This window comes from Papaver somniferum, chromosome 2, assembly GCF_003573695.1.
Source record: "Papaver somniferum cultivar HN1 chromosome 2, ASM357369v1, whole genome shotgun sequence".
Taxonomy (NCBI): Eukaryota; Viridiplantae; Streptophyta; class Magnoliopsida; order Ranunculales; family Papaveraceae; genus Papaver; species Papaver somniferum.
In genome coordinates, this window is record NC_039359.1 from 107,708,356 (window position 1) to 107,722,964 (window position 14,609).

The following is a 14,609-nucleotide window of genomic DNA, read 5'->3' on the forward strand; positions in this document are numbered from 1 at the left end:
CCGGCGCAACCTGCCAATACTACCCCTTCGAATACTGGTGCTCCAGTGATCACCCCTGCAAACGACGGTATTGGCGCCATCAACAATCTTCTCTTCGGCCAGTCTCCTGAAGAAGTCAAAGAAAATTCGCCTACCATAGGTGATGTCACGAAGGTGCAAGAAACTCTTGCTAAGAATCAGGTTGACATGGCTGCCACACAGACAGAGCTGTTCAAGTATCTCAAGACTCTCACTGACAAGATACCAGAGAAGACTCAGGAAAAGGGAAAGATAGGGAAACATCCTCAGATGCCGATCCTGAAGTAGTTCCAATTCATACAGTGGACGACGGCGAAGTCCACAAGGCTGCAGACGATCCATCAGCGAAGGAGTCGTCAAACTTTATTACTCGGAAAGATTTGGAACGCCTCCTGGAGAACCATGGAAAAGATAAGACATCTAATTTTCATCGTCACCAGCCTCCATACCCTGCTGCTACGCAAAGGATTCCTCTTCCAAAAGGTTATATCTCTCCAACCTTCACCTTGTATGACGGAACTGGCAATGCTCGGGAGCATGTTTCTCGATTCTTGGAAGCCTTGGGTGAACATGAGCATAACCATGTAGTTCGCCTTTTTTTCAAAATCCTTGAAAGACAGGGCATATACCTGGTACAATAACATCGCACCAGGAACCATCAACAATCGGGGAGAAATGATTAACGCCTTCTACAGAAAGTACTCCTTTGTGTCAGAGTAAGTTACTCTCTCTGATCTTGGAAGAATGTTTCAGAAGAACAATGAACATCCCAACGACTACGTGAAGAGATTCAGAGTCCAGTCTCTGGACTGTCATGATCCAAACGTCACGGAGCAACAACTAGTAGACTTGTGTATCAACGACATGATCCCGGTCTATAGAATTTGGGAAGATGATGAAGAGGTCACCGGGCTTATCGTTCGATGCACGAAGCGGGAAGCCAAGCAGCATCCAAGAACCAAACACCACTCATACGCCAACACGTTTTGTCCATCAAGAAACGACTGTCTCCATCATGTGCAAATTAAAACCATCTATGATACCAAAACTAAAGACCAAAATCCGTTTCCAGTAACAAGTACCGGGTTGGGTAGGAGACAAAGTTAACTCCCGAAAATAGAGCATAGTTTTTACGCCGGCATGCCCAAGCATTGCAGAACCCGTAGGCAACTATGACACCAAAACCATCATATGCAAACTAGTCCGGCAATATTGCAAACTTCATAATGTAGGTATACGCATACAATACGAATACCGTACACGGGAAAGAGTAAAAATTAAAGTAAGACCCAATTTTGGTTGTGAATCTCATCAAATTTCAAGTAGAAAAAAAAAACCGTGGAAGAATGTCGAAGCTGAACTCATACTGGGTCGTCTACTTGTGTTTATCATCATTCTTCTTAGTATCATGTATTGCTTTTCAATCTGATGAACTTCTTCAAGATGATGAAGAATTCGGTTTAGAAGGTGGTTCATCTCATCCTATTCTTGATCTAGACAACAGCAATACCATCAAAAATCCCATTCTATCTCCTCCTATACAATCGATTAGGAAATCAGTAGATGATTCAGATTCTAAAATTCAGTTTACTTTAGAACATGCTTTTGGTGATTCTGAATTTGTCCCTGCTGGTACTTTTACTGCTCGCCTTAAATCTTGGAGTCATGGTGGTCAGGTTTGTTTTATTTGATCCGTTTTTTCTTTGTTTGTTTGTCTAATTTCTATTATCAGGGTTTTGATTAATTGTATCATAAATGTGAAACAGTTAAGATCTAGGGCTTGAACGTTACTATAGAGAATTAACTTTTGTTTTGCTTAGGGTTTGTTTGGTATTTGCATTATAAGCTCATTCTTGTGTTTTTATAAACTGCTGAGTTATTGAATGTGGTAACTGATGCTGATCTAAGTTAAAAGGATGAAAATCTGAAACTCAAACCCGTTATTTTAGTAATTCCAATCGCTGGTAAATTTTTTTTTTTTTTTTTTTCTGGAGTTGACCGGATTATTGTGCAGAATAGAGGCAACAAATAGCTTAGGGTTTTTTATAACCAACAGATTATGGCCCTTATGGGTGAAATACGCGATGCCAGACCACCGATTGAGTATCATTTTGTAGAAGTAAATTTCTTTAGGTGAAATGCGAGCAAAGTTAGAGGAGTGTCAATCTTTGTTAGCTAAGTTTACACGTTGGCCGTGTTCTCATGTCAGGAGGAAGGATAATAACAGTGCCAATATAATTGCTTAGTTTGCAAGGATGTTTAGAATGTCCTTTACTTGATCAGGTGTTGATGAAAACCTCCTGAACCTTTATATGAATCCTGATTAATTTGCTGATGACGCCTCATTCTCTGTATCAAAAATGAAAGTGTAAGCAACCTTGGAGGATATATAACAGTTTGAAACTCAAAGCTTTTCTGGCTGTCATTTCCACTATTAGTTCTGTGGAGTTTACTATTAGTTTTGTTTTATCAAGTTCCTACACAATCTATTACTCGACTGGTTTATAATAGTGTTGATTTGTGCTTGTTTTAGACTCTCACGAAGCTCCGCTTTTCAAGGAATTCCTTTACTGATTCAGAGAAAGAAGATTTTAAGGTAATGTTATGTCAACTAGTTTTTCTCTTATGGTTGCTAAGATTTGATTAAAAGCAGTTGTTTCTTACATTAGTTTATCAAATTCCTGCAGCAACTACTTAAGGATGACGAGTTCTACAGGATAAGGCTACCATCCAATGTGTTGAGCCCTCCTGGAAAAGATTATACTGTTTCATCTGTCAAAGCAGTAAGTATTCAGCATCTCTTGGTTATATTTTTTACTTGATAAACTAATATGAAGCTGCCACGTTCTAAAATTTAATAAGTTTGATTGTGCATATTGAGATTACATTGAATGGGACCTCATTTTAGTAAATGAGATCATATGCCGGAAAAATGAACACAAATAAAAGAAAGCTAATCTGCCAAAAATGGAGCTCAGAACAAAATCTTCAGCATATTACACTTCTTTTCTGCTTGAATCTTCCAATTGGGTTTTTTAAAATTTTATCTAGGAAGAAACAAAAGATTATCATAAGCAAAATGAGTAGCGGCAACTTTGAGTTAAGTAAATGTTTCTCATTATCAGTTCTAATTACATAGAGAACTGTCGAGGCAAGATTTGTTTCATTTGAACTTTGTTTGTTATGTCCATGAAAAGTCTTCATAATAAGTACCACTATACCAGATTACTAATGGTACTACCACATGATTGTCTATTACTAATTCACACTTGTATATGCTGTGTATTACTCTGACGATTGTTTTTCTCTTCACTGCAGAGATGCCTTCCAAGGGATGGTCTGGACGAACATTTTGTCATTCACATGGTAACTTTTTATTTGTAATCTGAAAAAACTGTGTAAAGCACTGTCATGTTGAAACTCGAGAGATAAAGAAACCTATAATTCATATCCACTCTTTAGCTATCTGGATTGCTTGTTAGATGTTTCAGAATTAATGTTCGCTCACATCAATTTTTCAGTTCCTTTCCGCACCTTACATTTTGTGGACTAACAGAAGAGAGTGCTTTATATATAAGCTTAATGAATCTATGTAAAGCTAATTGCTCGTTGCGATGTGATTGCACTTTTACTTGTAAATTCATGGCATTATCTAATCCTTTCACTTGGTTTTCTCCTAGGAATCTGTGAATATTTTGGCTGTTAACTATGGTTCTCCTGGAGCCTGCCCATATCCAAGGCCATTTAAACTTGTAAGCGGGTTTAACTTGTCTTTTCATTTATTTTATATATTTTGTTTGTTTTTTTCCCCAACCACATCCTAGAGTATATTGTTTATGCTGCTTTGTTATGTTTTCTAAGAAACATGTGAAAACATCTTTTCTGGAAGTCACTCTAGAGAACTCAAGAGCCAAGACGGCTTAGAATATTGCAGCTATATCTCTTCCCTCTTCATGCTTAGTTGGATAAATGCTTATGAAAAACAATATGAACTTCGTCAACTTTGTAGAAACTAGTGGTGGAAATTTGCATCATCCTTTGTGTCATTGACCTGTCTCCTGCTACCTACCAAGTGTATGTTCATTTCAATATTTATCAAGAAACATGTTTGATGACTAGCGAGCATGCATTTCACTATATAGCTACAACTTTAGGTACTGTAGATGTGAAGATAAGTTAAAAAAGGACTGAAGTATACTACATTTCACTGGTAAATGGCACTTATCTAACCACCCAACTCTCATCTATAATGCAGCCAACAAAATGGTCTTTTAACTCACACTCGGTCCTGAGGAACAGTGAGCAGGCACCAAGGTAATCTGTACTTTCTTATTGATCTACCTAAAAGTTTTTGCTCAATGGGCCTTCATGTGATGGAACGAGTCGGCGGGGGCAGCTGAATTGGATTCTTCCTCAGTCCATTTCACCACAATTTTTCAAATCTGCATTCGTCGTTATTTAGATACTTAGTCGGCTATTTGCTTTTGCAGAGCTCCAGCATTTGTAGAAGATATTCTTATTGGTGGGGAGAAAACTGCAGAGGGTGAAAATGTTCCACCAGTAGAGAAGACCTTTTGGGCTAAATATGTGAGACTCTTGCAAATACTTTCCAGTTGAAGTGAAAGACGGTCTTTGAAACAATTGGAAAATCTGAAACTATTTTTATCCTTTTCTGTTGCAGTGGATGTATCTAATCCCTTTAGTGCTCATTGTCATGAATGCTGTAACCCAAGCTATGAACATGCCAGAGGAACAAGCTGCTGGTGGTGCCCAAGCAGCACAACGAGCTGCTCCTGCTGCTGTTCGAAGAAGGTAGTAACAAGGTAAGATATTCACCAACTCCCGTGATTCCTAGACTACCAATCATAGTGCAATAATACATACAATCTGAAATTATTTGATTGTGTATTTAGAGTTAAGCCTCGATATTGCAACAAGCCTGTTAATAAAATTTGGCTATTCATATTCCAGGCTTCCTTGAGGTTGAAACAATGCAAAGCCGGCCCAGAAGAAGAGATGAGAGAAGTAACTGATATGTACTGTCTTCCTGGAAAGACCACAACCAAACTTGGAAACATAACTTCTGTCTTTTGGGCAAACTCTTGGGGTGTTATTTCCACTCAACCTGTTAATCAACTGCTGAGACAGAACCCTTAAAATTAGTTCCTCAACATTATCCATTCTCATGCGTGGATATAAATCATTTTGATGTCTGTTAATTGTTAATTCTTGCTTTCTTTCCTAATCCGAATATAGTACTGTAAAGTCAAAGATTGGGAGTGCAGACATTGAGTTAGTTCACTGTTTTTCACTTGCTTTTTTGTACTGTATTTATTTTTTCACCAAAATGGAACCAGTTCAAAACTTCAAGTATCAAACTGGCACATCTGATTTTTTTTTCAGCTTTCTTGTTTCCAAAATAAAAAAGTAAAAAACCAGAACCGTTTTATTCAAACTGCGGATCCGGGGCTAGATTGTCTAATTTTGTTCAGCTGTTTGATCGTTATTCAAACGGAACCAGTTCAAGTCCAAATGGGTGCTGCTAAAATAAAAACCCGACCCACACAACGGAAACGAACCCTAAATTATTGCATTTGTAATATCTGGAATGAAAGAAGGGTAGGTTAGGAAGTCGGTTAAGAGCGTGTCCACAGAGGTACGATCAAAACCAAAGATCAAAGACCAGATCAAAGACCAAAACAAACGATCAAATTTGAGTTTAGTCTGTAGTGTCACGTTAAGGCAGTGGAGTATATTTAGTCGGGCAGATGTATAATCCACGCTTGCATGTGGAGCGTTTGTATAATCTTCGTTTGGGCCGGGCGGAGATATAGTTAACGCTGGTTGTGGGGCGTTGGTAAAGAATACGCTGGTTGTGGGGCGTACATATAGTTCACGCTCGGAGAAGGGACGTACGTATAATCTACGCCTGGTGTGGCGAACGTATAATCAATGCCTGAATGAAGCGTACGTATAATCAACGCCTGTTTTGAGGCGTACGTATAATCAACGCCTGTTTCAGGCGAACGTATAATCAACGCCTCATTCAGGCGTACGTATAATCAACGCCTCACTCAGGCGTACGTATAATCAACGCTTCTCTCTTCTCTCAGGCGTACGTATAATCAACGCCTCACTCTTCTCTCAGGCGTACGTATAATCAACGCTTGGTTTCACTCAGGCGAATGAAGGAATCAACGCCTCATGGCAGGCGTACGTATAGTGTTGGACTTGTATTAACACACGTATCGAGCACGTGTGGAATTAAAGCCCAGACAATCTCTAACCACCACGTATAGCCCACGTGTTCACTTGCCCTTTACCCTAATCTTCTCCGTCTTCTTCTTTTCTTTTCTACCTCCTCTTTGTTTCTACCGCCCACAAACACAGCTTCTGAACCAACACATACATCACAGTAACGAGCAGTAAAAGAAAAGAAAAAAACGAGATACTTGATGAACCCGGGTTACAAAAGAGGTATGTTTTTTTTTTCTTAATCTCTTTTGTTTTATCGTTGTATAATTTATTTAGGGTTTTATTTGTTAAAATTAGTTTATATAAAATTGGGTTTTAACGAACAAATATGAATATGAAATTGGTTAAATTTAATTGGGTATGTGTGTTTTATGTTTTTTAGAGATTAATATGTATGTGAAAAAAACCATATTTGATGCTTATGTAAATTTGGTTAAATTTTTGCCGAAAATAGTTATAGAAGATCTAATTTGTGGGCGGAATAGATTTATAATTTTTGGGTATTGTAAAAATCTGTGGTTATGTAGATTATGTGGGAAATAGTTCTCACCCTTCATCTGTTTCAATCAACCTATTTCAATTGAGAGCTTCCTTTTATTGCTTTTCTGCATGTTGTCTGTTGGTAATTAATTTTAGTGAATATGGTTATCAATAGTTGTAGCTATGTAAATTATTGGATTAATTTTAAAATTATTGGATTAATTTTAAATTATTGTAGTTATGTAAATTATTGGATTAATTATTGCTTTTCTGCATGTTGTATGTGAATATGGTTACCAATAATTGAATTTGTATTGTTTTTTATTGAATTTTGAGGTGATTAATTTTAGTTATGTAAATTATAGTTATGTAAATTTTGGGAGTTACATATGTAGAAGAGCTAATTGCGTGAGTATGGAATTGATTTTTTAGTGATTTTTATGGAATCTTGAAGTGATTAAATTGGGTTGTGGAATCTTGTAATGATTTTCGAAATGCATCGGTGACGATTTAATTTGTGTTTGTGGAATTATAGAATTTGGAATTGATATGGTTTGTGTTAAGGATTTATAGTATTTGGAATATAAATGGTGATGGACTAATAAAAATATTCGTTAATGAGGGTTGGTCTTTTAATAATGTAACTGCATCTATATTGTGTGTGCACAGATGTTGAACAAATTCACAGCGCGGTTCAATGGTCGCATGAAGACGAACAAGAAACAAAAATCTGTAGCCGAAGAGGATTATAACTTAATCCCTACTGGTACAATTAAGGAGGTTGATATTCCCCGGTTAGGGAGGTTTCCTATACTGCAATATGATAAACCGCACGCTACTACGGACATCACATTTACAGGGGAGCACAAATTGAAGTATCAACATCGTGGATCTTTGGCATCGGTAATTCATCACTATCAAACTATTTCACAACACTGTCCTAGAGCTAAATATATTATTGAAAAAGCGGGATGGTAAAATTTACTGGACATACAATGTAGCGAAACCAACCATTCAATGGTTGATTATATTGCTGAGCGGTTTTGGGATACAACAAACACTTTTCACTTCCCATTTGGTGAGATGGGATTCACCCCCTAGATTGGCTCATGTTGACTGGACTGAGTATCGGTGATGGGCCTGATGTTCCTTATGATTCGGGGAAGTACCAATTTGAACATGTTCGTGAGCATATCTTTCCGGATATCCAAGATGTCACGCTCTGTCCAACAGCACCGTCGTGGGTTTCAAATTCAATTACAATTAAATATTTAAGGTCATATTTCTTCGAAGACAAGTTGGTTGCGGCTGAAAATGATAGCACCCTTGCTCATAGAGTAGCAATTGCCTTTTTCATGTATGTTTTGGGACATTTTTTCTTTTCTAATGCAAAGACTTATATTGATGCTGGATGGTTAGCTGCTTTTGAAAATCTTGATGTAGTATCCACGTATGACTGGGGTGGTGCTGCGTTTTCGAAATTGTATGCGGCACTCCGTTTATCTGGGAGGAGACAGAAGACACTATGTGGTCCATTCCAAGTATTAGAGGTATTCTTTCAATCTAGTTATTTTTCCTCTCATTGTTTATTTTGTTGCTAAGTTATTAAATTGGCTAATTATTTTGATGGAGTAGTTTTGGGGGTATGAATACCTGGGTATATGCCGACCAGAAATCCCAGAGGCGAGTACAGAACAAAAATGGCCCGTATCTTCTAAATGGAATGTACCGAAGAATACAAATGATATTTTCCGTTGTAGGGATTTACTGAGTAAGCTTACTGCTGAACAAGTGACATGGCACCCATGGGAACCATACAGAGAAGTTCTTGCATCTGATATGGGATGCACGGCTACGCGGCTATCAGACTCGAGATATATATTTTCTTACATGGGCATTGTGAGTTAATAATTAAATTTTATTATATAACATACTTACTATATAACATACTTTTTTTCTATATAACATACTTACTAAATTCTTATTCCCTTTCTAACTGTACAGCACAACATGTATCTTGGTGAAAGGTGTTGGCGGCAAAACCATTGTACTTTCGTTGTTCCTATAAGACTACACACAGTTATAGGGGATATTGGCAATATTCAAGCCGAACGCCTAAAAAAAGAAGGTTTGGTCGATGCAACAGAGATAGTGCAAGTTGTTAAAGATTATGATATATATTTACAATACTGGACAATGGTAACCAACTCCAAAGATTACGTGACTCATCCTATTTGGGAAGCCCAAACATATGGGTATGTCGGTGACTTGTATACGGTCCCAATTGAACAACCTGTTGAACATGTACATATCCCTCCTCCACATCTATTATCCCACGTAAGTGTACTTTCGACTTTTTATTGTACGTTCGATTTTTGTTGGTATATTTGTACTTATATTTTATTTTTTCTTGACAGCATGAAGCTTACACATTATTTCAAGAAAATGCTGATTTTAATCAACAATTTCGCGAATTTACATTAAAACAAACGAAGGAGAGGATGGACGTTATTATGTCGAAAGAAGCAGAAATACAAAGGCTAAATAATGCGAACGTTGATTTGCAGCAACAACTATCTCTTTTCCGTATGCCGCACACTGTCCAACCTCCCTTGGATACGGTTCCTTTTCCCAAACAATGCCATCACAAGTTTGGAGTGTATGAATCAAGGATCAGCTTCAACAATGTCCTCAGTCAATACCAATCCGAGAACGCACATGCCTTTTGTGGCACCAAGATCGTCCACTTCGGATAATGATAATATGAAGGGTTAATTTGTTATGACTATTTAGATGACCTGTCTTTGGAGTTATCTTTTCTTATCTTATATAGTATAGTCATATCATATATAGTATAGTCATATCAGGTCACTGACAAACACTTTATCTTTTTTGGAAAACACTTTGCGTGAACCCAAAAAAATATCTATTTTTGGTTTTTTTAATGCTCTTGAAAATGGGTTATAAATTAAAGACCTGATCACTCAATATATGAATAACAATACATCTCTTCTGCTTCATATAGTAATGGAACACTATGAGAAAACCGCTCATTATTGCTCTTCTGTTTCTTCTTCATCTTCTTCTTCTAATAGTAGTTTTTATCCTCGGATGATGATGCAATAGCAATTATGCAAAATAACATGGCCGTTAGTTTGGGAGTCCTTGTTACAAATTCAAAATGGCCTCAAACTCGTATCAGAATACCAAGAGATCGTGAGTCAGGGGCTGAACTTCTATGGAACGACTATTTCTCTCCGTACCCAAACCAACCACCCAATGTTTTTCGCAGAAGATTTAGAATGCGTCGACAATTGTTTAACCGGATAGTGGAAGGTGTTACCAATGCAAACAGATATTTTGTTCAAAAGCCCGATGCTTGTGGAGTTTTAGGATTAAACCCTCATCAAAAAGTAACAGCAGCAGTACGAATGTTAGCTTACGGATGTGCGGCAGATGCAATAGACGAGTACTTACGCATAGGAGAAACAACTGTGCTGGAAGCTACTCGTAGGTTCTGTAAGACGATTGTGAATGTGTATGGGAAAGAATATTTGCGTGAACCAACGGCTGGTGATATTGAACTGTTGCTCAAGCAAAACAAAGACCGGGGATTTCCTGGGATGCTGGGTAGTCTAGATTGCATGCATTGGAAATGGGATAAATGTCCGTCGGCAGAATCTGGGGCTTACACCGCGTATAAAGGGAGCGAAAGTATCGTGTTGGAGGCAGTGGTGTCGTATGACCTATGGTTTTGGCATGCTTTTTTTGGTATGCCCGGTTCTAACAACGATATTAATGTTATGAACCGTTCATATGTTTTTCGAAGTCTTGTAACAGGAAAAGCACCGCCGGTGAGCTATGAGGTGAACGGACATTCATATGATATGCCGTATTATCTAGGTGATGGAATATACCCAGAGATTCCTACTATTATTATGGCCATTAAACATCCGGTTGGTAGGAAAAAGGAAATATTTTCATCGATGCAAGAGGGTGCAAGAAAAGATGTTGAACGGGGATTTGGTGTACTTCAACAACAATTTGGAATCATCAAACAACCTGCAAGAATGTGGAATCCAGATGTGCTTGCCTATATCATGAAAACTTGTATTATCTTACATAATATGATAGTCGAGGATGAGCGTCTACCCGGTGACTGGCCACATGTTTATGAACAACGTAGCAATGCAGCACCGGTTAATATATTAAGAGGCAATAGTGACGAGTTTTCCCAAATTAGAGCTCAGCAACGCTGATGGGCCCGGAAGAGTGTATAAATTTGGTGCAATGGAAACGCGGGCCTACAGTAATACCGCAAGTGCACGGTCGTCAGTTGTAGCTCGTGCAAGTACGGGTCGATCCACAGAGATCGGGTGTGTTTCGGAAGTGTTTTAGCTAAATTGGGTTCCTAGTTTTGCTTTGGGCTTAGAAGCCCTTTGGAAGTGTTGGGCTTAATGTACTATTGGGTTTGAATGCCCTTTGAATGGATTGGGCTTAATGAGTTTGGGCTTTGGCTTGAAACAACTGGGCTTTGGTTAAGCCCACAGGTTGACTGAATTGGGCTTGGCTATTTGAACTAGGCCTTTGGTCTTAACTATGGAATGGGCCTTAGTGAACTGTGGCTAAGCCTTTAGGGAGGAGGCAGCAGTGGAGCTGCAGGGAGGCAGCTGCAGCAGCAACAGAAGGGCAACTGCAAGGGGGGCAACAGCAACAACAGCTGCAATGGAAGTGGTAGCAGTAGTAGCAACTGCACAACAGAAGAGCAGCTCAGGAGAAGCAAGAGCTGCGCAGCAAAGTGGAAACAACAGCAGCTCTGCACAGGAGAAGCAGCAGCAGTGCTGCAGGGCAGCAGAAGAAGAGATGCACAGCAGTGCAGCAGCAACAGCAGGATGTACCAGAAATGGCAAGAAAACAGCAACAAAAGCAATACAAGGCCAAAAACAATGGAACAAAGTAAAGGAATGACAAACATCAACAGATCATTGAACAAAAGTAAACACAACAAGACTGAACCAAGGCCTAAGGCCAAGGGCAGAGATATGAAATAACAGTAAATGGAAGAAAGAAAATAAGTGAAGTGAATATGAAAACAGTGAGAACAAGAGGATGATCACTAAGATTTTGAATCCACTACCAGCCTAAGGAACATTCTAATCACAGCTAAGGTAATTACCTAAGTACTAATTGTCTGTTTAGAGCACAACTAGTCAGAGGGTTCATAATAGCATTTTAAGCATGAGCTGTACATGATAACACAAGGGAATTCTAACTACAATGCATACATGTATGCACTGTGAAAGCAGGATGTTTGACATGTGTTGATTAGGAAACTTCCTTATGGTTATATGATTTCATCTAATCTTAGCAATTGACTTAGAGCATGATAGGCAGGAACATGATAGAATAGATAGATGCACACATCACAGAACAAACATCATACACATAACACAACAAGGTATTGCACTGACATAAACACAACAGGAACACAACATGAACAGCAGAAAAATTATCATTAACAGAACTTGGTTCTGGATACACTGGCTAATCCAGGCATTAACACTAACAGTGAACAAGGAGAAAAATATGCAAATGGTTAAAATTGAAAGTGAAATTAAAATCAAACCTAACCCAATTAGGGGAAACTTGGCTAGTCCAAGAACAGTTTTTACATCTCATACACAGTTCTATTTATACCCAAATTAGCAAATTAGGGTTCACACACATTTTCCCCAAATCAGAAAATTAGGGCAATTTTAAATTACCTAAAATTTGCTTACATTCTCCCAAAATTGGCTCGACCCATGCTTTGTACTGGCTTTACGCTGCTCGAAATCCCCTATTCTTCGTCTTCTTTGCACTGCAACCCTATCTTGGAGCGAAACCCTAAGCCTGCCTCTCTTAATCTTAGCACCTATGTGAGAAGACGCTACGAGGGAGAGAGATAGACTAGGGGGTTCGATAGGTCTCTTGGTCGGCTGGTTGTGGTGGTGGTGGAGCTCGAGGTCTGGTGGTGGCAGTGGAGTTGCAGGCGATGGTGGTTCTGGAAATGGTCGGGTGGGAAGATGAGTTCGATGTTTTGGGAAGGAGGGAGTGTTTGGGTGGTAGTATAGGGTTTGGTGCTAGGGTGTGAAGCGGGATCATCTGGTTCGATGTTTGGCGAGCTGAGCTGCTGGATATGGAGATGGTAGGTATATCGGACGGCTAAGAGAGAAGCAGTTTGTAGCGACCGTTGGATGTGTAACACAACGAAGTCAACGGTGCTAGATTGAGTTAGGTGTTGTAGTGTTAGGCGGAATCATCGGGAGTTGATGCACAGGCATAGGAGCGACCGTTGGATTCAACTACCATCTAATCTGAAGGATTGGAATTTCAGCACTGTGGTGCTCGGCAGAAAAAATCAGATTTTGATGCTCTATGAAGGAGTGACCGTCGGATGCTCCTGAGAATGATCTGATGGCTGAGAACGGAGGCGCTTTTGTGTGTAGAAAATGAGGTTGTGCGCACCATTCTTTGCGGTTTCCTTGCGAATTTCTCCCGGCTTTTCACTACTTTTCTGCTCTTTTCGCTCCACGTCTCATCCGAACTTTATTTATTACCTAAAAATGCAAAATTAATTAATAAAAATATTTATTCTTGAAAACAATGAAAATACAGAAGAATATGGGATAAAATGTAGAATTAATGCGCAAAAGATGAGTTAAATGCCAACAAAAAGGGATAAATATATACAATATTTGGCACTCATCAAATACCCCCAAACCTGAATTTTACTTGTCCTCAAGTAAAACAGAACTAAGGAAATCCTAACTATACCACTGTCGCGTGGTCTCTCGAGTGCATTTAGCGTATGCACTAAGCCTTTTTAAACCACTAAGTGTCCCTAGTGGACGAGTTGAAGTCTCGTGAGGTTTACCAGAGGTGTGCCTACAAAACCTAAGGACAAATATAAGCTCAGATTCCATCAAATGTGACATGTGCAAACAGTTTAAGCTCACAGCAAAATGGAGATGTCAATCTAGCTATCAAGGCACAATCCTAGCACTGATAACAAATAAGGACATGTGATAAGAGTGTAAAGTGTATCTACACATGTGTAAAGAAAGATCTGAAGTTATGACTACTAATCACCAAGAGATAGTTTCTCAGGCTAAGAACTGAGGTCGAAATCTAGCTAGCTGTCCGGACTTTACGAGAATTGTGAATGAGTTGGAGGTATTTCACAATTACTCGCGTTGTACATCAATGGCATACACCCTTCCTTGCTTATTACAATGAAACAACAAAAGATGACTATTTACATGACTCTTATTTACATTGACTATTCTCTTTTTATTTTGGAACAAGAGATGATGGAATTGATAAATACTTGATTTATTTTTTATTTTTTTTGTATTTTTTTTTTTTTTTTTTTTTTTTTTTTGATATTTTTTCTGAATATATACATCGTTTTTTTTTTTTTTTTTTTTTTTTTTTTTTTTTTTTTTTTTTTTTTTTTTTTTTTTTTTTTTCCGAAGGAAACACTTTTGATACATAACAAAAGAAACAAAAGATTACATGACACTTTGCAAGAGGTAGCCCTTTTTGATGCACCCAGTTAAATTCGATGGTTGTCTTTCTTAATGTAACCTCCACCTTCTATCCCAACCAACCAAAGAACAAGCTAGTCAAGTTTCGTTCAGTATTCTAAAGTGATTGGCAATCGTAACTTCCTATCCAACACCTTGAAGATCGAGGCCATACATGTATTGGTAGATCGTGCGCGTGCAAATTTCTTATCACTATGTGAATTGTGCTAGAATCAGGGTGCCTAAATATCTAGACTAAGACTCCTAATAATTATACATATTTGCACA

At 38.4% G+C, this 14,609-nt stretch overlaps 1 protein-coding gene across 1 annotated transcript; it reads left to right on the forward strand.

Annotated features, from left to right (window-relative positions):
* Window positions 1-1,310: 1,310 nt before the first annotated feature.
* Window positions 1,311-5,329, forward strand: LOC113348726 (ER membrane protein complex subunit 10-like). Its single transcript, XM_026592576.1, has 9 exons — window positions 1,311-1,694; window positions 2,552-2,614; window positions 2,706-2,801; window positions 3,337-3,384; window positions 3,699-3,770; window positions 4,274-4,332; window positions 4,509-4,605; window positions 4,700-4,841; window positions 4,990-5,329. The coding sequence occupies exons 1-8, from the start codon at window positions 1,365-1,367 to the stop codon at window positions 4,832-4,834; spliced, it is 900 nt and encodes a 299-aa protein (XP_026448361.1). The 5' UTR covers window positions 1,311-1,364; the 3' UTR covers window positions 4,835-4,841; window positions 4,990-5,329.
* The last annotated feature ends 9,280 nt before the right edge of the window (window positions 5,330-14,609 follow it).